The sequence below is a fragment of the Salmo salar genome, chromosome ssa13, assembly GCF_905237065.1.
Source record: "Salmo salar chromosome ssa13, Ssal_v3.1, whole genome shotgun sequence".
NCBI lineage: Eukaryota > Metazoa > Chordata > Actinopteri > Salmoniformes > Salmonidae > Salmo > Salmo salar.
Window position 1 is genome coordinate 69,890,542 of NC_059454.1, and position 26,714 is coordinate 69,917,255.

At 42.9% G+C, this 26,714-nt stretch overlaps 1 protein-coding gene and 2 long non-coding RNA genes across 3 annotated transcripts in view; 2 read left to right on the top strand and 1 right to left on the bottom strand.

Annotated features, from left to right (window-relative positions):
- Nucleotides 1–381: 381 nt before the first annotated feature.
- Nucleotides 382–11,005, top strand: LOC106567658 (uncharacterized). The gene is made up of 5 exons (XR_006758615.1): nt 382–723; nt 8,383–8,488; nt 8,662–8,878; nt 9,188–9,385; nt 10,891–11,005. It is a non-coding gene; the product is annotated as an uncharacterized lncRNA (long non-coding RNA).
- A 4,451-nt stretch (nt 11,006–15,456) lies between these two features.
- On the top strand, nt 15,457–17,594 carry LOC106567735 (uncharacterized). The gene is made up of 2 exons (XR_001320141.2): nt 15,457–17,049; nt 17,124–17,594. It is a non-coding gene; the product is annotated as an uncharacterized lncRNA (long non-coding RNA).
- The window catches only part of LOC106567734 (junctional adhesion molecule 3B), a 56,068-nt gene continuing 46,700 nt past the window's right edge, over nt 17,347–26,714 (bottom strand). Inside the window, exons 2-9 of the mRNA XM_014137400.2 lie at nt 22,594–22,662; nt 22,307–22,420; nt 21,939–22,091; nt 20,950–21,152; nt 20,203–20,302; nt 19,928–20,051; nt 19,658–19,712; nt 17,347–19,562 (exon numbers count right to left, since the gene is read on the bottom strand). Of these exons, the coding sequence (XP_013992875.1) occupies nt 19,527–19,562; nt 19,658–19,712; nt 19,928–20,051; nt 20,203–20,302; nt 20,950–21,152; nt 21,939–22,091; nt 22,307–22,420; nt 22,594–22,662 (854 nt within the window). The 3' untranslated portion in view covers nt 17,347–19,526. The remainder of the gene's footprint in view (nt 19,563–19,657; nt 19,713–19,927; nt 20,052–20,202; nt 20,303–20,949; nt 21,153–21,938; nt 22,092–22,306; nt 22,421–22,593; nt 22,663–26,714) is intronic.

A 26,714-nucleotide genomic window follows, 5' to 3' on the forward strand; every position in this document is an offset into this window, starting at 1 on the left:
GACTGACATATTTTCATTAACATTATTTTGATTATTTTATTCATAATATTTCATCCTTCCACAAGATATAGACCCGACATAAGTCTAGGGTTGCTACCAAAGCCGGCTGGTCATTTGTTCTATTGGTTCTGTTGCTAGAGACGCGACCCAGTCGTTCAGTCTTTTTATTCTGTATCTATGGACACGACCCAGTCGTTCGTTCTAAATATTCCATTGCCATACTGGCTGGCAACGTTCTTATCCCTTGCTTGCTAGCTAGCTGTAATATTCACATGTGAATACATACTGAATTATAATTGGATGCATTTTACCGCCGTATCATACTGTGCGTGATTGGTTAAGACCACCCAGACTGTTAGGTCATGGCCAGTTGATCGTGGTTGGAGATAGGTGAACATGCAGTTGTAGCTAGTTAATAAAGAGTTATGTTAAGAAACATCCTGTAGTTCTGCGTTTTATTATTTTGTACAAAATAAGACATGGTGTCAGAGTAAATGGTCTTAAAATATGGATTTTTCTGGAGTAACTTCACCTCGAATGGACTGGGAGTCTACAAACTTACCCGATGCATGGCGTAAGTACAAACAGCATGTGGAGCTAATTTTCACGGGTCCTCTGAAGGCAAGAGGAGAAGAGGAAAAATGCAGCTACCTGCTCCTCTGGATCGGTGAAAAAGGGAGAGATATTTACCACACGTGGACACTTACCGAGGCTGAATCAAAGGTACTGAAAACATACTACGATCGTTTTGAAGCATATGTTGTGCCGAAGACTAATACAATTTTCGCTAGGTACAAATTCCATGAGAAAGTACAGGGAGCTAGCGAGTCTTTTGAACCGTTTGTGACTGAGCTGCGTCTGCTTGTGAAAGACTGTGATTATGCAAACAAGGATGAGATGATGGTCAGGGACCGTATTGTATTTGGAATACACTCACCGCGAGTGAGAGAGAAACTTTTGAATGTTGGGTCTGAGCTAACGCTGGACAAAGCTATCGACATAACCAGATCTCACGAGCTAGCACAGGCTCAGATGAAAACCATTTCGCGCCGCAGCACGAGCGCATCACGTGAACAAGCAGTGCACGCAGTCAGGCAGACATCAAAGCACACCTCTGGTGCCCAGAGAGCGCGTTTCAGAACGGAGAGAGACATAACTCCAAAACAGAGCGACACAGACTCAAAACGCCCCAAAACATGTGGATATTGTGGATACAAAGTGCATGGCGAACAAGGAAATTGCCCAGCTAAAGGCAAACAGTGTACTAAATGTGGTAAATGGAATTACTTTGCAAACGTGTGCAGAGCTTACCGAGTGAAGATGAAATGTCAATCAAAGAGTCAAATGATGATGAACTGTTTATTGATTCAGTGACACAGAAAAGTCACATATCAGAGACAGAGCAAGCCTTTGCTGACATTGAGATAGGAACACAAGGCACAAAGCTAAAGTTCAAACTAGACACTGGTGCACAAGTAAACATTATTCCTCTGAATAAGTACCGCAGCTTGACATCTGAGTGTGAGCTACAGCCCACCATGCGCAGACTGACTGGTTATGGTGGTGAACAGCTCCCAGTAAAAGGCACATGCACTTTCAAATGCAAATACAAGGAAAGTGACATGATGTTGGACTTTTACCTTGTTGACACTAGAGCACCTGCAGTGCTAGGTCTTAACCTCTATGGGCTAGGTGGGACACTTGCGTCCCACCTACTCAACAGCCAGTGTAATCCCGTGGCGCGATATTCAAATACCTAAAAAATGCAAAAACTTCAATTTTTCTAACATATGACTATTTTACACCATTTTAAAGACAAGACTCTCGTTAATCTAACCACACTGTCCGATTTCAAAAAGGCTTTACAACGAAAGCAAAACATTAGATTATGTCAGCAGAGTACCCAGCCAGAAATAATCAGACACCCATTTTTCAAGCTAGCATATAATGTCACATAAACCCAAACCACAGCTAAATGCAGCACTAACCTTTGATGATCTTCATCAGATGACAACCCTAGGACATTATGTTATACGATACATGCATGTTTTGTTCAATCAAGTTCATATTTATATCAAAAACCAGCTTTTTACATTAGCATGTGACTAGCATTCCGACCGAACACTGCCGGTGAATTTACTAAATTACTCACGATAAACGTTCACAAAAAACATAACAAATATTTGAAGAATTATAGATACAGAACTCCTCTATGCACTCGATATGTCCGATTTTAAAATAGCTTTTCGGTGAAAGCACATTTTGCAATATTCTAAGTAGATAGCCCGGCATCACAGGGCTAGCTATTTAGACACCCAGCAAGTTTAGCACTCACCAAAGTCAGATTTACTATAAGAAAAATATTAATACCTTTGCTGTTCTTCGTCAGAATGCACTCCCAGGACTTCTACTTCAATAACAAATGTTGGTTTGGTCCCAAATAATCCATAGTTATATCCAAACAGCGGCGTTTTGTTCGTGCGTTCAAGACACTATCCGAAAGGGTAAATAAGGGTGACGAGCATGGCGCATTTCGTGACAAAAAATGTCTAAATATTCCATTACCGTACTTCGAAGCATGTCAACCGCTGTTTAAAATCAATTTTTATGCCATTTTTCTCGTAAAAAAGCGATAATATTCCGACCGGGAAAGCGTGTGTACGTACAAAGAGAGAGAAAATAAAAACATCTCGTGCACGAGCCTGAGTCTCAGAGTACTCTGACCAGCCACTATCCAAACGCGATAATGTGTTTCAGCCTGGGGCTGCCTCGATATCATTCAGCTTTTTCCCGGGCTCTGAGAGCCTATGGGAGCCGTAGGAAGTGTCACGTTACAGCAAAGATCCTCAGTCTTCAATAAAAAGAGCCAAGATGAACAACAACTTGTCAGACAGGCCACTTCCTGTTCAGAATCTTCTCAGGTTTTTGCCTGCCATATGAGTTCTGTTATACTCACAGACACCATTCAAACAGTTTTAGAAACTTTAGGGTGTTTTCTATCCAAAGCCAATAATTATATGCATATTCTAGTTACTGGGCAGGAGTAGTAACCAGATTAAATTGGGTACGTTTTTTATCCGGCCGTGTCAATACTGCCCCCTAGCCCTAACAGGTTAAAGCATGTTTAGACATGGACCTCATCAAGCTAGTTTTATCAGTAACAGCACCAGTAGAGACAGGAAATGTACTGGAGGAGTTTGCTGATGTCTTTACAGGAATAGGATTATTCCCAGGAGAATGTACCATTCACCTTGACCCAGACGCAACCCCTGTGGTCTACCCACCGAGAAAGATTCCCCTTGCTCTCCGTGCCCGTCTGAAGAAAGAGTTGGAGAGCATGGAGCAATCTGACATAGTCACCAAGGTTACAGAACCGACTGACTGGGTAAACGCGTTAGTGGTGGTGGAGAAACCACGCACAGGCAAGCTCCGAGTATGCCTCGACCCAAGAGACTTGAACAAGGCTATCAAACGGCCCCATTACCCTTTACCGACGCTAGATGGTATCACACACAAGCTAGCGGGAGCACACTACTAAAGTGTCATGGACGCTAGATCAGGCTACTGGGCTATCAAGCTCACAGAAGAGTCATCTAAGCTCACAACATTCAACACACCGTTTTGACGCTACAGGTTCCGTCGCCTGCCTTTTGGGATTATCTCAGCCCAAGACGAGTTTCAGCGAAAGATCGACGAAGTGTACGAAGGCCTCGACGGAGTTGTGGCAATTGTGGATGACGTCCTTGTCTATGGTCGAACCAAAGAGGAGCACGACCGAAACCTCCGCGCGATGCTGCAAAGATCCCGCGAGAGAGGAGTCCGGCTCAACCCAGAGAAGAGCAGTTGGCGCTACAGAGGTCAGCTACTTCGGACATCTTCTCACAGCGAATGGAATCAAGCCAGATCCACAGAAGATCTCAGCCATAAAAGAAATGGAGCCACCAAAAAACCGTGCAGAGCTGGAAACAGTGCTTGGCATGGTCAACTACTTATCCAAGTTCGCACCCAGCCTCTCCAATGCTAATGCACCCCTGCGTCAACTGCTAAAGCAGTCCAGTGAGTTTCTTTGGGACAAGCAACACGACATTGCTTTCCAGAATGTGAAAGACTTGATCACGAGAGAACCAGGACCAATCCTTGCCTACTACGACCCCAACAAAGAGCTCAGACTCCAAGTGGACGCGTCGAAGTATGGACTAGGTGCAGTGCTACTGCAAGAAGGAAAGCCCATCGGCTACGCTTCCAAATCTCTTCTCTGAGATTGGTAGGAATAATGATATTCTCTCACAGACTGTGAAATCAACTACGCTCAAATCGAAAAGGAGCTCTATGCCATTCTGTTCGGATGTAAACGTTTCCATCAGTACGTATATGGACGACAAGTCATTGTGGAATCCAACCACAAGCCCCTTGAGTCAATCATGAGGAAACCACTAGCTGCAGCCCCGCCAAGTCTACAGAGAATGATCCTTCAACTACAAAAATACGACTTCACAGTCACTCACCGTCCAGGCAAAGACATCCCTGTCGCAGACACACTCTCCAGGAAGTTTCTTACCTACAAGGACAGCAGCCTCAGTGAAGGCATGGACATGCAAGTACACACTGTGTACAGCAACTTACCAGTTAGTGACAGAAAACTGAAGGAGATCCAAGCAGAAACAGAAAAGGACTCTCAACTCACACAGCTGAGGGAAGTCATACAGGATGGATGGCCTGAGGAGAGGAGAAAATGCCCTCAGAGCGTCTCAGAATTCTGGAACCATGGTGATGAACTATCACAGATCAACGGAATCATTTTCAAAGGAGAGAAAATCATTATTCCTACCAGTCTCAGAGAAGAGATTTTGACAAAGATCCATGCTGGACACATGGGCATGGAAAAGTGCAAACAGAGAGCACGGGACATTTTGTTTTGGCCTGGAATGTGCAAACAAATAGAGGACATTGTTGGTAGATGCACCATCTGTCTTGAACGACGCCCCTCAAACACCAAAGAGCCAATGTTACCTCACTGTATCCCAGACCGACCCTGGCAGGTCGTGGCAACCGATCTGTTCACCTGGAACAACGAGGACTACATCATAACAGTGGACTACTACAGCAGATACTTCGAACTCGACAAGCTTCACAGCACCACATCTGCAGCTGTGATACACAAGCTGAAAGCAGCCTTTGCCAGGCATGGCATTGTAGAGACTTTAATATCTGACAATGGGCCCTGTTACAAATCAAATGAGTTTGAATCCTTCACAAAAGCATGGGAGTTCACACATGTCACCACAAGCCCACATTACCCTCAAAGTAATGGCCTTGCTGAAAAATCTGTGCAGATTGCTAAATCACTCATGGACAAAGCAAAAGCAGACAAAAGAGACCTCTATCTCAGTCTCCTTGAATACCGCAACACTCCAGTTGACAACTTTAAATCACCAGCACAACTGTTGATGAGCCGCAGACTTCGCTCAACCCTTCCCAGCACCAACCAGCAGCTGCAACCTGAGGTCGTCAGCTACAAGGAAATGCATGGAAAACGTGCACAGAGACAACAACAACAAAAGCGATACTACGTCAGGTCAGCTAGACCACTGCCACCACTGATCGACGGAGAGTCAGTTAGAATCCAGGAGCATGGCCTCTGGAAACCAGCAGTCGTCATCCAGCCAGCTGACACTGAACGTTCATATCATGTCCGCACAGCAGAAGGAGCGGTGTACCGCCGCAATCGTCGTCACCTACTGAACACAAAAGAATAACACACTGATGAGATGAACTGTTCCCCTGAAAGAGAACGTGATGGACTAAACACACATACAGCACAACATACACCACACTTACCTGCAACACCACAAGAACAGTTGACTGACACAGAAGCATGCGCAGCATCATATCGCACAAGGTCAGGAAGAGAGGTCAAGCCCAGAGCTGTCCTAGACCTGTGAAATGTCAAAGGGTGTAGGCGGATCGCTGCCCTAAAAAAGTTCCAGACTGTAAACTTGTTATTGAAAGTTAATTTGACATGCTTTGGTATTGTATTTATTTGAAATGTTAAGATGTCATTTATACAGTGAAAGCTGAGTTGCTGAGAATCCCTTGTTTGAAAAGTAACAGTATGTTGGATCATTGTTTCAGAGTCTATGTTGATTCAGTTGGTGTATTATGCAATATAAATGGTTACTTACCTTGAGTTCAAACTACAGAGCATGTATCCAAAAGAAAAGCTTAGAATATGTAAAACATTTGTATTTTGTTTAAAAGAAAGGGGATGTAATATTCATATGTGAATACATACTGAATTATAATTGGATGCATTTTACCGCCGTATCATACTGTGGGGTGATTGGTTAAGACCACCCAGACGGTTAGGTCATGGCCAGTTGATCGTGGTTGGAGATAGGCGAACATGCAGTTGTAGCTAGTTAATAAAGAGTTATGTTAAGAAACATCCTGTAGTTCTGCGTTTTTATTATTTTGTACAAAGCGTACAAAACAAGACACTAGCCAACTACGGCTAACTTACAGTCACGTCAAAAAGAATAACAATAGCTGTATTTGCATTTGTTTAATCAGTTTTCTAGTGACATGTATTTGGATACATCCATAACAATGCGCTAATGAGGCGCGATTTCGCCTGGCATAGAAAATGTGATCACGGGGTCTCCTGAGTGGTGCAGTGGTCTAAGGCACTGCATCACAGTGCTAGCTGTGCCACTAGAGATCTTGGTTCAGGTCCAGGTTCTGTCGCAGCCGGTCGCGAACGGAAGACCCATGGGGCGGCGCACAATTGGCCCAGCGTCATCCAGGTTAGATGAGGGTTTGGCCGGGAGGGATGTTCTTGTCCCATCGCGCACTAGTGACCCTTGACGGGCCGGACGCAATGCACGCTGACACGTTCGCCAGGTGTACAGTGTTTCCTCCTACACATTGGTGCGGCTGGCTTCCGGGTTAAGCGGGCGTTGTCAAGAAGCAGTGCAGCTTGGCTGGGTTGTGTTTCGGAGGACTCACGGCTCTCGACCTTCGTCTCTCCTGAGTCCGTACGGGAGTTGCAACGATGGGACAAGACTAACTACCAATTGGCTACCACGAAATTGGGGAGAAAAAGGGGTAAATTAAAATTAAATTTAAAAAATAAAGAAAATGTGCTTACTCGTCAGGAGTGACACTGTTGTTCAGAGGCGCTAACCAACAACACTTCACTTCAAACTGAAGCTGGAAAGACTGCAAACTAGCTGCACTTCATTTCGTTTTACCTTTTTTTAAAGTAAATTTCTTTGTGTGTGTATATATATATTTTATTATTATTTATTTATTTCAAAAATATATTTTTATTTTGGGGGGGATATATCCATAAAAATGATGCCAGCTGATTCATGATTTCGACTGGCTGAAAAACGCTGCCTGACCTCCTGTCTGTCTCCTCCCGACCCCTACACGTTCATTACTATTGGACAGCTGGAGATCGAATTTGAATATTAAAACAATGTTGCAAATGTCAGAGAGACAGGTGGCAAGGTTTATACAAAGTTCTGCTGTTGAAAATGAAATGTTAGTCTAAAAGAAATGTGAGATAATGTCTAGATGCTTTTTATAGTGGAGATCAAATTTATAAAGTGCCTGGCTGGGCTGATGAGACAGTGTATTGCGCAGTCAGATGGAACGGAGTAAATAGGTATTTTAACGTCATAGATTTAGCCGGTGGTAATTTGTGGAATAGACACTGGCTGGAATGCGCTTTTAACCAATCAGCATTCAGGATTAGACCCACCCGTTATATAATTCGCAACAAAACTGAAGTGTGCGCAACTTTGGGGCCAAACAGATGGGTTTGGTTTAGATTGTTGACAACATGTAAACTATATTTCGTCAACAATGTTTATTGAAAACAAATACATTTGCACAATGAGCACTTGTCTATCAAATGCATCGTTACAGTTGTTGGTTAGCTAACTAGCAAATTTTTGCCATATTAGCATTGACATGAAATCAGTCAAAACAAAGCATGGTATCAAGAACAAGATGAAACGAGCCACTTACGTTTCCCCACGTCAGTTTATTGTCATTCTTGCTCGCAATCTGGCCATCCAGAATCACAACACAGCAGACTTCTGCCCCATGGAAGCCTGCACATTGTTTTTGTGAGGTTGTCAGCTAAACCATGTATGGGACTTGTGCTTTACTGTTCTAGTGTGTGTGGTTGTGAACTAGACAATTTGAATTAGCTATTCAAGAGCAATTCTCCTAAAAGGAAATGTGTGCCATGTGTTACAGAGTACATATGGGTGCCATTCTGTTCAATAGCAATTATGTAGCTTGCCAGTACCTGGTCCATAACAGGTTGGAAAACACTGTTGTAAATGTCTGATTATTTGTTCTCCCTGAAAGGAGCCCAGAACAAAGAGAGGAGGGTAAGGATCTATAAGTTCCAGCTGCAGCACTTCAGACACCTAGTGCTTTAACATCACCATCAAGATCACCTAGAACATCCTAGGTAAGAGCAACAACTGTGGTACATTGCAGGGTTCTCCCCGAAGAATGTAAGAGGGGCGCTGTTACACCTTGTGGACTGGCTGCATCACTATGTAAATACAAATACATATATATTGCATTTTTTTAACTTGATTTGTTATCATTTAAGGACATTTTGTTTACTCTACATTGCAGGAAATGTCAGTTAGTTGCAACATCTGAGTTCAAATGTATGCTTTGTGGATGGGGAGCTGCCCCTGGAATGTGATGGGGCGGCGGTGCTAGCTGAGACCTTTTGGGATCCTCAGCCTCAAGGAGATCAAGCCGTCAGCGCTGAGTGGGGCGGCAGGGGCTGGTGGCAAACGAGTAGATTGCCATGACCAAGGTGGACCAGAAGAAGGTGGTTTCATAGGTACGTTAAACTTTGAATATTGGTACTAGTAAAAATAGATTATGATATTTGTACTAGTAAATAATACAAAAGGGTACTATTTGGTTGCAATTGAAGCTTTGTTTAATTATTTACTTTTACAAGCAACATGTCTTAATAGTACACACACTGTTGTATTATTAAAAAAAATTGTAGTAGTGATAATATTGATGATATCACTCTTTATGTCATTTATATCCAGTTGTTGTAGTAGTGATAATATTGATGATATCACTCTTTATGTTATTTATATCCTGTGACTTACAATAAACATGCATTTGTCCCACACAGTACTTAAAACCACAACTTGTGTTCCAAGCCACTAGAGGGCGCCAATGGCTAACTGACAAACCCCCATCCATCCTTTCATCCACCCACATCCAGAAGAAAGATTTCATCGATAACATGATTCCCATCATCATCAATCTGAAGAGCATGCTGAAACAGAAGCGCTGGCCAGTTCTGAAGGACATCATGGGCTCCCTCCAGGTAAGGCAGAGAGAGAGGACAGCCATCATCATGACATGGAGTCCATTGTCAAGGATAATGTCCCTCATAACGACCTTAGAAATTATACTGAACAAAAATATAAACGCAACATGCATCAATTCATATAAGTTACAATTCATATAAGGAAATCAGTCAATTGAAATAAATAAATTAGGCTCTAATCTATGGATTTCATTCACATGACTGGGAGTACAGATATGCATCTGTTGGTCACAGATGCCTTCAAAAGAAAAGGTAGGGAGACATCGGTGGCATTGTGTTGTGTGACAACTACATATTTTAGTGGCCTTTTGTCCCCAGCACAAGATGCACCTGTATAATGATCATGCTCTTTAATCAGCTTCTTGATATGCTACACCCATCAGGTGTATGGATTATCTTGATAAAGTAGAAGTGCTCACTAACAGGTATTTAAACACATTTGAGAGAAATAAGCTTTTTTGTGTGTATGGAAAATGTATTGTATGTTATTTCAGCTCATTTACATTTATTTAACTTTTTTTGTTCAGTGTAGAAACATAAAGTCAATTTAAACTTCAATGTTTAAAACACATTTTGAAGAGTAAAACTTAAGACTACGCATGGTTTGCCATACAAAATGTATTCCGGACTACCGCAGCAACACAGGGACATAATAGCCTACACACAGTCCGGAGTCCCACTCTTGATAATACCGTCATAGAACCCCAACCCCACCCCACTTTGAGCTATGCATTCTGCAATCCCCATTCTGTACTCCCATCCAAGTCTCCAACCACTACCTTGTATCCTTTTCCCTCTCGCTCTCCTCCAACACTTCTCACTCTGCCCCTACTCGGATGGTATTGCGCCGTCGCAACCTTCGCTCTCTCTCTCCCGCTACTCTCTCCTCTTCCATCCTATCATCTCTTCCCTCTGCTCAAACCTTCTCCAACCTATCTCCTGATTCTGCCTCCTCAACCCTCCTCTCCTCCCTTTCTGCATCCTTTGACTCTATGTCGCCTATCCTCTAGGCCGGCTCGGTCCTCCCCTCCTGCTCCGTGGCTCGACGACTCATAGCGAGCTCACAGAACAGGGCTCCGGGCAGCCAAGCGGAAATGGAGGAAAACTCGCCTCCCTGCGGACCTGGCATCCTTTCACTCCCTCCTCTCTACATTTTTCTCTTCTGTTTCTGCTGCTAAAGCCACTTTCTACCACTAAATTCCAAGCATCTGCCTCTAACCCTAGGAAGCTCTTTGCCACCTTCTCCTCCCTCCTGAATCCTCCTCCCCCTCCCCCCCTCCTCCCTCTCTGCGGATGACTTCGTCAACCATTTTGAAAAGAAGGTCGACGACATCCGATCATCGTTTGTCAAGTCAAACGACACCGCTGGTCCTGCTCACACTGCCCTACCCTGTGCTTTGACCTCTTTCTCCCCCCTCTCTCCAGATGAAATATCGCGTCTTGTGACGGCCGGCCGCCCAACAACCTGCCCGCTTGACCCTATCCCCTCCTCTCTTCTCCAGACCATTTCCGGAGACCTTCTCCCTTACCTCACCTCGCTCATCAACTCATCCTTGACCGCTGGCTACGTCCCTTCCGTCTTCAAGAGAGCGAGAGTTGCACCCCTTCTGAAAAAACCTACACTCGATCCCTCCGATGTCAACAACTACAGACCAGTATCCCTTCTTTCTTTTCTCTCCAAAACTCTTGAACGTGCCGTCCTTGGCCAGCTCTCTTGCCATCTCTCTCAGAATGACCTTCTTGACCCAAATCAGTCAGGTTTCAAGACTGGTCATTCAACTGAGACTGCTCTTCTCTGTGTCACGGAGGCTCTCCGCACTGCTAAAGCTAACTCTCTCTCCTCTGCTCTCATCCTTCTAGACCTATCTGCTGCCTTTGATACTGTGAACCACCAGATCCTCCTCTCCACCCTCTCCGAGCTGGACATCTCCGGTGCGGCCCACGCTTGGATTGCGTCCTACCTGACAGGTCGCTCCTACCAGGTGGCGTGGCGAGAATCTGTCTCCGCACCACGTGCTCTCACCACTGGTGTCCCCCAGGGCTCAGTTCTAGGCCCTCTCCTATTCTCGCTATACACCAAGTCACTTGGCTCTGTCATATCCTCACATGGTCTCTCCTATCATTGCTATGCAGACGACACTCAATTAATCTTCTCCTTTCCCCCTTCTGATAACCAGGTGGCGAATCGCATCTCTGCATGTCTGGCAGACATATCAGTGTGGATGACGGATCACCACCTCAAGCTGAACCCCGGCAAGACGGAGCTGCTTTTCCTCCCGGGGAAGGACTGCCCGTTCCATGATCTCGCCATCACGGTTGACAACTCCATTGTGTCCTCCTCCCAGAGTGCTAAGAACCTTGGCGTGACCCTGGACAACACCCTGCCGTTCTCCACTAACATCAAGGCGGTGACCCGATCCTGTAGGTTCATGCTCTACAACATTCGCAGAGTACGACCCTGCCTCACACAGGAAGCGGCGCAGGTCCTAATCCAGGCACTTGTCATCTCCCGTCTGGATTACTGCAACTCGCTGTTGGCTGGGCTCCCTGCCTGTGCCATTAAACCCCTACAACTCATCCAGAACGCCGCAGCCCATCTGGTGTACAACCTTCCCAAGTTCTCTCACGTCACCCCGCTCCTCCGCTCTCTCCACTGGCTTCCAGTTGAAGCTCGCATCCGCTACAAGACCATGGTGCTTGCCTACGGAGCCGTGAGGGGAACGGCACCTCCGTACCTTCAGGCTCTGATCAGTCCCTACACCCAAACGAGGGCACTGCGCTCATCCACCTCTGGCCTGCTGGCCCCCCTACCTCTGAGGAAGCACAGTTCCCGCTCAGCCCAGTCAAAACTGTTCACTGCTCTGGCACCCCTATGGTGGAACAAGCTCCCTCACGACGCCAGGACAGCGGAGTCAATCACCACCTTCCGGAGACACCTGAAACCCCACCTTTTTAAGGAATACCTGGGATAGGACAAAGTAATCCTTCTAACCCCCCCCCCCAAAAAAAGATTTAGATGTACTATTGTAAAGTGGTTGTTCCACTGGATATCATAAGGTGAATGCACCAATTTGTAAGTCTCTCTGGATAAGAGCGTCTGCTAAATTACTTAAATGTAAATGTAAAAATGTTCCCCTCACATAACCCACGCTGTATTTTAAAAGCTATACATTCTAAAAACATTTAACAAGACGAGCTAGGCCAACGAAAGAGGACATGGACGTTAACATTTTAAATGTAACATTTTAAGAATATTTAGCTCTCCCAGCTGACGGACCTCCACATGGGGTCTGTACACCACCGTTGGGTTCGCGTGGCAGAACAGCAGTGGATACCTCTCATAGAAACTGGACCGGAACATCAACTAGGCTATACTCGGATTCAGGTTGATCGCTGTAGGTTTTAGCCTGATTCATTACGTAGAATAGAGGAGCACGCTGTGTTTACACACACTGATAAAGCTTAGCTAATCAATTTGCATGTCCAAGAACACGCTACAACGCGCAGCGCGATCTGTTCATAAATGCCGGGGAGAAGGCTCGCACTCCTAGCAACCCCACTATCTTGGTTACCCAAATTCCTCCGCACTACCTGTTTTTGTCGCCGGCTGCTTTACCCAGCAGCGAACAGCAACCTCCCCCCGTTGAGGTGAGTGCAATGCGGATACTTGCGAAGGCTATATGCCTAACATTCATCAGGAACTGCCTGAGCGCTCTGCTGTGCCTTATCAGTTTCAGAGTCTTGCAAGCAAAAAGTTCATGATTTAGTGACATCATCCCTTACAAGCTGTCACACAGCTTCACCACAATATGTTGGTTGTTTTTATGTTTTCTAAACCCAGAGGCACAACATCGCGATACTTCCAGGAACGCTTTCGAAATAGACCAAACAGACCAGGCCAAGGTTTTAGGTTTGAGAAGTCAGTGAGAGAAGTGAAAGGTTCTTCCTTAGTTGTTCATTTTCTCAATCTAAAGGCACAACCTAGATTCAAGCCAATGTCTGAAGTAGTTGAACATGTTACTACTCCAACCTCGTGAAAGTGACAAACTGACACGTTTTCATTTGTCAAAAACAATACATTTATGGATTCTTTCAACCCGACTGCCACCCACCCGCCCTTCATCCACACAAGGTTTCAATCCACACAACGTTTCATGACCCTAAACCCGCCCGGGGACAACAGGTTATGAGTCAACCTGTGCATCACTAATACATCTAAACAGGGCTGAAAAGTGGCTGGTAGCAGGAATATATAACTACTTATGGTAATATATACATGTGAACAGGAGTAATATTGACCAGTAGCAGGATAAATACTAATGTTAATGGAAATCAATTAATGTGTAATGGAGTAATACATCTAATCAATTACCATTTTAGCAGCAGCATAGGTTGTGTCTGAGTGGGTAGAGACCTGTGGATGGGCATAGAATCCGTGTGGATAGTCTGAGGGAGAGCAGTAGTTTCGATCCATTTAAGTCTGTTTGTCTAGCTGAGCCTTGATGCACCGGTACCGCCTGCTGGACGGGAGTATGGAGAACATCGTTTCATGATGAGCATATGGACACATGTAGCCCACATGGAGGGTTTTTTACGTACGTCCAAAACGGAAGCTGGCGAAAATAATGTAGGCCTACACAATACCTAGATAAAAAGGCGATGTCCGTTCACTGTTTTGCTGCTTCCAAACTCGATCTTTTGAATTTTGAATTTTCAAAGCAGTCTCAAGAATCATAACCTTTATTGCTAGGCCTCTCTACTTGGCGAACGCAAGTAGCCTTCATTGAGGGAGGGGTTTTTAATGAAATGAGAGCAAATGGTAAAAAACATGATTTTTTCCCTGTTTATTAATACGAGGGTTATAGACACACAAAAAAACACCTCTCTTGTTCCATGAGCATAAGGGCACTGTGTCACGGCTGTATAGGTTGTGCTTCCGGCTCACAATCAATTTTTGCCAACCATGTTACCGCTAAGATCTGCTTTTCATTGGTCTAAAATATCCCAATATGCACTGCATGGAAATGTCACCTTTGCACTTGTTTCAAAGACACACCTTATTAAATATTGCCATCCCTCCCACCTCAGCACAAGCGAGCTGATATTAGACAGGTAAATTGCTGAACCTGGCGCATAGGGCGGAAAACACCAAAGTACAATTTTTTTACATGCTGAAATTGCAAAGTAATGTGTGTTTGGCACTTGTGCCACTGTAGCGGCAGCTGAAAATAAAGCCCTAAGTGAAAATGAAATAGAAGTTATGATTAGCTCCCAACAACAGCTCAAACGGCTTCCTATTTCGCAACAAAGAATCCTTCACTCATGCTGCCAAACATACCCTCGTAAAACTGACCATCCTACCGATCCTCGACTTCGGCGATGTCATTTATAAAATAGCCTCCAACACTCTACTCAACAAATTGGATGCAGTCTCTCACAGTGCCATCCGTTTTGTCACCAAAGCCCCATTTACTACCCACCACTGCGACCTGTATGCTCTTGTTGGCTGGCCCTCGCTTCATACTCGTCGCTAAACCCACTGGCTTCAGGTCATCTACAAGTCTCTGCTAGGTAAAGCCCCGCCTTATCTCAGCTCACTGGTCACCATAGCAGCACCCACTTGTAGCACGCCCTCCAGCAGGTATATTTCACTGTCATCCCCAAAGCCAATTCCTCCTTTGGCCGCTTTTCCTTCCAGTTCTCTGCTGCCAATGACTGGAACAAACTGCAAAAATCACTGAAGCTGGAGACTCATATCTCCCTCACTAGCTTTAAGCACCAGTTGTCTGAGCAGCTCACAGATCACTGCACCTGTACATTGCCCATCTGTAAACAGCCCATTCAACTACCTCATCCCATACTGTATTTATTTATCTTGCTCCTTTGCACCCCAGTGTCTCTACTTGCACATTAATCTTCTTCACATTCCAGTGTTTAATTGCTATATTGTAATTACTTCGCCACCATGGCCTATTTATTGCCTTAACTCCCTTATTTTACCTAATTTGCACTCACTGTATATAGACTTTTTGTTTTCTTTTTATCTACTGTATTATTGACTATGTTTTGTTTATTCCATGTGTAACTCTGTGTTGTATGTTTCGAACTGCTATGCTTTATCTTGGCCAGGTCGCAGTTGCAAACGAGAACTTGTTCTCAACTAGCCTACCTGGTTAAATAAAGGTGAAATTAAAAAAATGCAGTTTATTTTTTCTTCAAATATAGAAGTATCTATCCCTGTCAATCCTGGTATTACAAATGAATTTTGAAAGATATCTGTCTGTAAAAGAGAGAATATGAAGAAATGTCTGAATCAGAATTTCAATTGTCTACAAGCTACATATTTAATTTGTCACATGCGCCGAATACAACAGGTGTAGGCCTTACAGTGAAATGCTTACTTACAAGCCCTTAACCAACAATGCAGTTTTAATCTCTCTGGGCCAGTGGGATGTTAGCGTCCCACTCTATTCAACAGCCAGTGGAATCGCGTGGCGCGAAATACAAATACCTCAAAAATGCTATAACTTCAATTTCTCAAACATATGACTATTTTACACCATTCTACACAACAAGTTGGACATAAGTGGTTTGGAAGGAATCAGTGGCAAACTGCAAGCTTTGCAGCTTTGTCCACAAGAAGGACTGCCGTACCACCTTCCTGTTCAAGTGACCACAGCAAAGTAAGGTGAGTTCAAAAATGTATTGTATGCTGCTGCATAAATTATGCCAGGGAGATATGTATACTGTAGCTAAGAAAGTAATACTAAGTGTATGTTGTGTAGTAAGCTGTTAGTAGCCCATGTAATAATAACTTGGTCCCCTTCCCCTCTCATAACTTAGCCTACTGTTCTGACTGGGTGGTGCACATGTAGCCTACAGCCTGTTTGAGAAATGCAATCATCGAATATTGTAAGATTTTTAATTGTCTGCTTATATGCCCCTTATATGCAGTAAATTAGTCTGAATGAACTGTTTCGCTGCCAGACGAGGCTCCGCTGATAGCCAGGTGTAGCGGTGGTAAGTATTCACTCCATGGTGCTGAAAAGAAAGCTCTGCTGTTGAGACAGCTTTATGTAGGCCCTAACAGTTTGTGGACACCGTTTGTCACCATTATAGCGCAATTAATGTATAGTCTTGTGGCTTTGCTGGCATGCATTGGTGATGAAATAAAAGTTTGCCTCACCGAGATTTACATAGTAAAATCACCACTGGTGGTGTTTTCAGGTACTGTCAACAATTTACTGACTAAATGAAAGGTCCTTAATGTAGAGAGAAAAGTGCTGCCATTGAGTTACAAGTCAATGGCTGGCAGCCCCATGATAAATCCCACCAAGAACAGTGTCCGGAGGTGGCCATTTCCCAGTCACTAAAGTCATCAGTTGGCACTAAGCTGCAAAGCTAGAAGTTCTATCTTAAAAGCTGCTAACCTTATGTCTAACGTTAAAGACCAAAAAGCTAATTTCCCAACATAATATCCTTGTTACATGTTACATTCGGGAAAGGAGTCAGCACCATCTTCAGTGACCGGAGAACAGGTTTGCTACATTTTGTCTTTCGACAGATGCCATTTGATCATAAGAACATTGTGATAATGTGTTTGGTTTGACTTTTTTTTCTTCACAGGTTCAAAGACTGGAGAAGATGTCACCTGATCAGCAGTAAGTAAAAATTGTAAAGCGATAAACCATTAATGGGCCGAATGTTTCACCTGATTATTCTCTTGTATTTTCAGAACTCGTGTCAAGGCAATGGAACTTGCTCAATAATAGTCCCCACTATTATTGATATAATAGTCCCCACTCAATAATAAAACAAGACAAATCCAGCAATAGTTGTTTATTTTTCTGTCTTTTTCATGTTCTCTTCTGTCCATACTGAACACACTACACTCAATGTCCTATCGAATATTTTCTGTGTTTATTTTTGTAAAATAAAATCCACCGCACATGTCAGAATATTAGAAGTGAGTTTTATTATTCATAGACATACGGTTTAAGAATTCTCAGAGGATTTGTACCTGGCCTGAGATGGGTGTTACATGAGTTTGGTTCAGAAAATGTAATCCATGAATTAAACATGTGAACACATGAAAAGCTTGAACCTTTACATGACCTCAATGCCAACCTCCAGCATTGGAGAAATTAGAGGAAGATTTTCAACACTGGATAGATGCAACCTCGATCTTTGGATTGGAGGAAACATAATTGGCAGTTAGTATTTGGCTTAGCTAGCCCCAACCACAGAACATGTATTGGAATACATCTTTCACTGTGTAGTTACAACTAAATTGTAGGTTTTAAAGAAAGGGCTTGTAAATAACATCTATTTTAAATGCCATGGAAGTTGCAGGTGTTTTCTGGCTTTATGGTAAATGTAGGCCACATGCTTTTGTGTTTCTCCATCTATTTAGTCTGTTAAACTTTGTGTATATGTTCTTCTGTTTGTGTACTAGTGCTGTGTCTTTACTCTTTACCAAAAATAATTCCCACTATATTTAGGCACTAATACATCTCTATTTCTACTCCAATGGAAAAAAGTTGAATCCTTTAAAGAATGTAAAACGAAAATCTATTTACAAAGCAAAGCAGATATGTACAAATTATTTGGGTGGGAAAATGTTACACTATTCTTGTCTTAAGAATAGGTGGCAATGTCATCATTCCTCTCAAACGCTGTTTGTAGAGTTAAAAATTGTATTAAAGTTTTTGTTAAAAGAAAATTATGTTGAAGCTGATCTATTGTTGTAATGGCAGAAGGCACTTAAAAGGAATGATCTTTATCAATGTACAAATGAAAACCTTCAGTACCTGTTTTGTGAAAAACAGTATCAGGCAATTGTTGTGTATGTATCTTAATGTTTTGTAACGCTTGGAAATGTCTGAAATAAATTAACTTGGGAAAATGTCAAATACCATTTGTCTAAGTCGTTTCCTTCAATTTTCTATTTCAAATTCAGTTATTTTTGCCTGGGGTAGAGATGATTGAACAGTATTGATATCTTCCTATGAGCAAACATTTGGCAGATCAGCTCTACCATTACCATGTCTTTTTCAAGCCATGGAAAGAGTTTCATATTGCCTCCTTTTGTTAGTTTTACATCTGCTTATTCTCCAATGTTTTTCACCATAGTCTTGATTGGTGGGGGTGGGAGGGAACAAACAATTATCTATATACAATCAGTACAATTTTTAGCCAACATCAACCCTGTATTATTACAAATACTGAACATATTCCTGACATACAGCAAAAACCCCAACCTGGACAATATATTCAAAATATACAGGATAAACAGAAAGCACAGAAGGACACTTAAAATCAAGGATATGCAGCACTAATTGTGTAGTGTTTCCTAGCTTTTGGCTGGTACTCTTTGAAGCCTCCTACTGTCTAAGACTATATCTACAATACAAACATCAACATGTAACTTTCTTTCAATATTAACATGGAAATCCCAGCAGTAAATAAAATATCTAAGACCATTCTAGAGGAAAACCTTGATATGCTAGGTTTTGTAATTAGATTTTTTTCATGATCAGGAAAAGTGACTGTTTACAGCTGAATACTGAGTGGTTGAAACGCATATATTTTTCCCAAAACCAAATAAAAAAAAAACGGTTAGTATTTTACAAATATTTAAAAAAGTAAACCTTTATCTATAGACGTTTCAAAATATATTCCATCAAAAATAGACTGACATTTCGCTGGTAGAAAAAAAAAAGGTTTTTGAAGCAAATGTTTACAGTAGAAATGTGTTATGTTAGATTTACTTCAGAACGTAGCTAAATACTTTTTTTTCCTCCTGGCAGAACATCTTACATAAATGTTTTTTTTCCCAGCAGATGTTAAAAACCTTTTAAAACATGCAATAACTGTAACTTAACTCCATAATTTAGCAAAATAAGTTGATAGGTGATGAAAACGGTCAACAAGTTGGTTTCAAAACTTGTCTGGATCTAACAATGGTTAACAGTTCTATATAGATGTGAAAACTTGTCACCTTTGGCAAACTTCAATCGTTTCAGACATGCTGAGAGCTCAAGGCACGTACTGTGGCAGCTCACTGGTCATCTCACACACTTAATGAGTTCAGTCCAAAGTACCACACCTTTCACTTCCATGCCCTTCGTCTTCCTCTTCAGATGACAAACGAAGATTTGTGTCGGAAGTCGCCCTGGAATACAAAGGGAAGAGCAAGTAAGCTAAAGTTAAAGGACTGCCTAGTTGAACTTTTTTGAGTTTAAAAAATCTTCGTTTTTCTTTACGCACCTCGTCCTCGGTTCTGACGTAGTCCACCCCTTCTCCTTTGGCTGGTGCTTTGTAACTGAAACACAATGGAGACATGATCAGAAGGCATTTATGCTGTTGCAAAAACAAAACATTTCTAGAAAGAATTGTTCCATGCATGTTATAATACCTTGGGCCGTAAGTTAACCAGGTCAAGTTGTGAAGTCAAGCTTGTTCATGAAGTCTAAATTGGCAAATGTTAAACCTCAATGAGCCATAACCCATCCCTATTGCCGCTCAAGTTTCACTCACTTGTTTCCAGTCTGTTTCTGGCTGGCGAAGTAGCCACGCTTGTACGCAAAGCAGAGGCCCACTGTTATGCACAATAGCACCACCACCAGCACTCCCAGGATGATCCTGGCAATATTGATATCATCTGGGGAAAAACAACAGGAAGAATGAAGAATTGAAGTTGAGATACCTTCAACTGGCTCTTTATGAATTGAATACAGGACTACTGGAATGACATGCTTCAACAAACAACATGCGTCTTGTGTACAACTTTGTCAGCTGTCAGACAGACTTACAGATTTCCATTGTCTGCGGTCCACACTCTGAGTGGCCCGCGTCGTTCTTTGCTCGGCAGAAGTACTCTGCTGAGTCGTTCATTCTGACAGCACTGAATTTCTGCAGGGGAAAAACCAACAACAGCAAGTCTCAATTACATTCCATATAACCGGAGTCCTTTCATTCTGGTGTATTTACTGCATGTGGGAAAGTGCGGGCTTATAACGAGGTTCAATTTGAATTACATTGGGGGTGGAACTGTCCCCAAAATGAGTAGCTTTACTCTTCAACAGATATCCCTTCAGTTCTCGTTGTATGCTGTCTCCCATCGGATTTTAACCCACATTAATGACGGTCTCGTCCTCTAATTATAGTCCTGTTAATAATTAGTTGGCTTTCAGTTGGATATGAAAAGCAGATTTGGCAGCATGTGCTGGTGGTCTTCAAGGACAAGCGGCCAATATGAACAGTAGTAGGGTGTGACTCCCTGGAAGTAAAGTATGTCAGTGACAGCCAGGCCAACCTTTAGAAGCCAGTGTAAAGGTTGAGTGGAGTGAAGGGGCCGAGCCACTGACTATCTAGGGGAGAGGGAGTTCAGGAATGTGCCAATGATGACAGCAGATTCCCCTAATGGCTCAAGCCCCCTCACACCGTCACCCCAAAATATCTGCCCCTACCGCTGGGGGCATGGCCACCACCCCCACAGCCTCGCCCTGCACTACAGTGTCCCCTTCCCTCCCAGTCACCGTACACAAACACACACTCACCAGGGTGCCTGTTTCGGCGTTGAGCGTGTAGGAGGAGTTGATGAACTTAGAGCTGGTCTTGGGGTCATCTGGGATTTCCTCCTTGTTGCGGAACCATTGGTACTGAGACTTGGGGAAACCCTGATCCTCCACGCATCGCAGCTCTGCCGCCGTCCCTACAGGCACCGATTTGGGGACAGCACATTTCGGCACCACTGGCTTCACTGTGGACACAATCACACATTTAGCAATGGCAACACTCAGCATCTGATTGTGTCAAAAACAGCATAGCCCATAATACACACTGAATTATAGTTACTAGGCCAATGAATGATCTCGGAGGGTGGGTATGTGTTTTTTGCCCCGTGCCAAACCCTGCCAACACTTTCCATCTTTAGCACTGCGATTTAGCGGGGATGCAGTTTCAGTGGTTTCCCCATATAGCCCAGAACACGCCTTTGGAGCAGAGCTGCCCCACAGTCAAAAAGCATCCTCATACAGTACGTGTGCCAAAAGGTTGGCGTGACCTAAAACACGGTTTCAGCTTACAGCATCGATAGTTATCACTATTGCAGCTCGGTTTTAGTAAAACAGAGGAAAAACGAGTTCCTGTAAACTGATATGGCTGTTTTAGGTACAAAGACTACATGTTCATTGTGTTTTGTATGTTATGTTTCATAGCAACTTTCAAAGCTTCAAGGTTAAAGAATAAGGGCAAACATTTTAGCAGTGAAATGAGATGCATTAAAGAATTGCAACGCAAATGACTGATGGCAAACATGCAATTTCACAGAGGTAGCGGCAATGCTCCCTTCCCCAAACATTTCAGTCATAGCCACAAGGTGATGCATCTTCGTGTGGGTGTACAGTCTTGAATTTCTTCTGGTTTCAATATTATACCACAGTTTACTGTAGTAACACAACTAATGATGTGCTTCTGGTGCAAAAAGCTGGTGATTATGTGTTGAGCAGATATGAAGAAATGCGGCTGGGTGGGATGATAGACCTACCTCTTATGACAAGGTTGATCAAAATCTCATCAAAGGATTTAAGGTCAGTCTGGGCGCTGACCTCGCAACGATAACTGGCTGAGTCTGATCTTGTGGCGTTGGTTATCACCAGTGTTGCAGGCTCTCTGATCCTTGCTCTGCCCTCCAAATCTCCTGCAGGAGTAAAAAACATGCTTTAAGTTCCCATTGATTTAATACAGGCATAATTGATGAGTATAAAACGGAATGTCATTCCTTCATTAGTCCAAGTTGTTTGTGTCTGTAAGAGGATTTGAATTTTTTGGGGGGGTTTTGTCACTTTGATATTGATGTTGGAGATATTAGTGAAGACGCCATTACGACAAAGCACTCCGTTGAATCTGCGTTACCTGAGATTTTCTTCTCAAAGTAGACATAGCTGGGCTCCCCATCCTTAATTTTCTTCCATTCGATTCTTGGGTTTTTTGTGGAGATGGACTCTATCAAACAGGACAATTCGATAGCTGCCAGAGGAGACAAGAGGGAATTAGATGTACGTTTTTTTTTTAAAGGAAGAAGCAAAGGATAGATGTTATCTAGTTCTGGTTCCTTAGTGTCATGTCAAGGTCAAGCAGGAAATGTCTGTAACTGATTGTCGTGTTGGTGTATACATTACGACATCTCTATTGGCTCTTACATTCAAACTCGTTGGCCCATGGTGCATCATTCGTTGTTTTCAGTATTACTGCCAATACGTTGAAGTAGCCTGCAAAACAGGAAAGGAAGAAACATGAGCCTTACTGCCAAACTTTGCCATTACACACACGTGCAATGTCCATTGGTGGCTGTTTGCAGGGCTGTGGTTTGTCAGCTGGCTGTTATGCCTGCATTAGGGATGTTTCTAACCAGTCAGTTCATCCAAAATTCCAGAAACTCAATTAACATCAAACCCCTCCATCCCCTTGCTCCCAGTCTACCACCCCACCCAGACGCATTCTTCATTCTTTCCAGCGTACCATGACCTGGATCTGTTACCTTCCATTTTTAGTCTGGCGCGGCAAACCAATGCGGGCATACGCAAGGCGAGCTCAGTTTCTGCGCACGGTGGGTAATTGTGCAGGGAGACACGTGCCCTTCTCGGTGCGAGCTCTCCCGTGCCAGTGGCAGCCTAGCCGCTGGCTGACACGTGTGCCCATGTAGCAGTAATGGGCCTTGAGTGCCCTGGAAACACACCCGCTTTGGTTTGTGACAGAGGGATGTACTGTAAAAAGTTAAATCTAAGCAATCTTAAATATCTTATATTAGTGATAATTTACTAGTATTAGTGTTTTCTTCTGACCAAACTAAATTATCGAACATCAATGGCATATAATTTCACTTGTTTTAACGAAAAAAAAAAAAAACTTAATACAAGTAATTTATCTTACATGTATTTCAAGATATTTTACCTTAAATCGTCTTATCTTTAAATAAGATAAATTAATTGCAACTCCATCACTTTTCAACCTCATATTCATTATTTCCAGCACCAAACCAGTGTCTACATATGTGAAAACGGTGTGTTTCTATGATCTGTGGTTAAAAAGATAAGTGTCCAACAAAATGCTTCTCTATGACATCACAGGGTGGGATTAAAAGTTTTTATAAAAAGATTTTCAAAACCTGCAACAACTTTCTAGCCAGAGGGAGGGTATTTTCTTGCTCCCTACATCACCGTGAATCTCATAGTGTTTCAAAATCACAGTTTTCAAAATGTTTTAACTTACGATGATATAGAACTTAACATTATTGTTTTCTACCAAACGTACAAACGTAGAGACACTGGTTTGGTGCTGGCCTTTTTTAGGTTCAAATAAGCACAATTATCTGCCAATGATAGTAGATAATTTAGCTTGGTATGAAAACCCCCCACTAATTTTAATAAATGAATTATCACTCTATAAGATATTTAGTCACGATTAGATTTCACATTTTGTAGTGTGCACTGCAGAATCACACAGAAAGGCCATGCTCCCACACATGCATCCCAACCCAGTCATACACCCATGAATAGTCTCCCTGAGACTAAAGCTTAGGCTCAAGTAGCTGCTAGAGGCCTAAGCCCCCCAATCCATTAAAAAGACAGGAGCACATTTAGAGCCTTTTACTGTTTTAGAGTTCACCGGGCCTCTGCTGACAGTGAATTAGCAAAGCACCACACAGTTCTTTCACACAGTAAGGCGAGTCGGTGACCTGAAGAGACAAGTCTGTCTGAAAGCGTAAGGTCACGGATCCTTTGGTAGACCATTCCCCAGGAAATTCTACTCACACCCAGGCATTAAAGTAGGTGTATTTTCTGTGACACTCACCCACTTCCTACTAAGTCAAGGTCAGCTTGCTTTGGTATCATACCAGTTCCCTGCTATCCAATACACTATCCAATGCACGCATGGTTGAGGGAGCTGTCTGGGGTTGCCTTCTAAAGCAGACAGGGTAAGCTGCTTACCCTAATGTCTCTGAGATCATTACTAGATCACAGCTTGTTTACCTTATGTCGTCAGTTTAAACACCATGCTATACATTGTCCCACATGCTGAAAAAGGTGATTATCCGCCCTCTTACATCAATATAAGATTAAACAATTAATCAGATGTAGTAAGGGAGTGATCTGTTTACCCTCACTACTTGGACAGACCAGAGCCTTAGATATGCAGTTTTAGAAACTGTTCTTCGTCCTGTCAGCATTACATGGCAACACAGGAATTTTGATAGCGCACAGGGCTGCGGGCCCGAAGGTTGTGGGTTGGCATACCACTGTGGACAAGAGTAGGGGTAGAAAGATCACCTTTATGGTAAAAACATTGCATGAATCTATCATCGTATTTGCAGGTCAGAGAAAAAAAAAAGCCTTTTAGAAACATTTCACACAATTGTACTTCATTTTACATATTAGGAGAATATTTTTTAATACCACACAAATTACTGAAATTGCAGGCTAAGGATGGACAGAGAAATAGGCCTGTGTGTTTATCTTACCATATTTCTGCAATGCCAAATCAGTGTGTCTTGTTTGCAACGAACCTGTCCCTGTTTGTAAACATTTTTATCTGAGCATGGTACTTTCAAAAGTTAGGCCTACCTTTCCACCCTAGGCCGACCAACGCAGAAAAATGTAAGCTTTAACTGCTGGCTACTCTTCTTCTGTGGCTTAACCCAACAAAAAAAAGGTCACAAGTGTTTACCGAAAAGCTGTCTGGGTTTAAACAACAACATTATATTGTACAGAAAGTGAATAGCTTAATCAATTGACAGTGACAGAATTAGATTACTTCCCAAGAAAAGTACATTTTTTGTCTCCTCGGTTAAAGGTTGTAGCTCAGCCTCTGAATGTCAAAGAAAATTAAACAATGAAAACCCCATATCCGTCAGAGTCACATCTTTCCCAGTATTTTACAACTTGTTTGTAGCGTAAAGCATCGCCGACCAAAGCACTGTTATAGATCACTTTATATAAATCGGAACCATTTTATTTTCTTCAAAATGTTTAGCTAACAAGGGGTAGGGCTGTGCTTTTTGCCATTTTATTTATAAAAAGGTAGGCCTATGGCATACCCTCTCATACCCCCTCAATTCAAGTCTTGGTTTTAACTTAACAGCCCGTCACTAACACAGAGGTAAGCTATTTGAAGAGTGCGAGGTGAGTGTAGCATTGACCTACAAATCTATGGATATAGCAGCTTATAGCCTCATTTCACCTGTCAAACAGGTAAGCCTACCTCTTATTTTTTAAATAGGAAGAAATAGGCTCCAACACAAAGTCCTCTTGCTGTTAGTAAAGTCTAATTAAAATGAATTATGCCTACTCGAATTTGCCTACTTTCAGCACCATGAGCTGTCCATTTCCGATTGATTTTGCTGCGGCTGCTGCTTCAAGTTTCTGCACCACAATGCAAGTTAGGCTACTCGGATCTGGCTTATTGTGAGGTCAATAACTCTGATAAATACATCTTGAGCAAGAAACAAATTATTTTGAATAAAATCAACTAAATTAGTAAGTTATCAAAGTTCACCTCCAGTCCTCATCTTCGTGCTCTCTTTCTCAAACTGAACAGAAAATAGGCTAGTCCCTGCGCAAGATAGTGCATTTTTTGGACTAGACCTAATCAACAACAAAAACATTGTAAGAAGCCTTTGACTCTCCTTCTGAAGTCCCACCCTAGGCCTACACAGCACAGCCATTGGTTAGACAGGACACACATTTATTTTTTTATCAGCAAGATCAGAGCAGGTCGAGGCTCAGGGTTGGAATATTCATTGCCGTGTTAAATGCAGCCTAGTTGTATTTACACCGTCACAGCATCTATGTTAGAAATGTAACTTTGCTCTGTGCTTCTCCGAGCATGGACTTCGTAAACTATAGCCTATAGGCTATTTGATTGAGAACACACCAAATAGCCTATAGGTGCACATGATATTGCGTGCCCAGTGGAGAATCAGAGATGAGGGGTGGCATCGGGCACACATCGATATATAGCCGAATGTGGCAGGGGCTACAGTCCATTACGGATTACAAAGAAATCCAACCGTGATCTGCCCAACGATGCCTCTCTACCAGACAAACACACATCAATATATGGCCTAATATAGCCACGTGGCAGGGGCTACAGTCCATTACGGATTACCAAGGAATACCCAACCATGATCTGCCCAACGATGCCTCTCTACCAGATGAACTCAATGCATTGTAGGCATGCTTTGACAACAACTATTGAGCCAGGTGTGAGGGCTGTCAACGACCCAAAGGATTGGGTGATCTTGCCATCTCTGAGACCGACATGA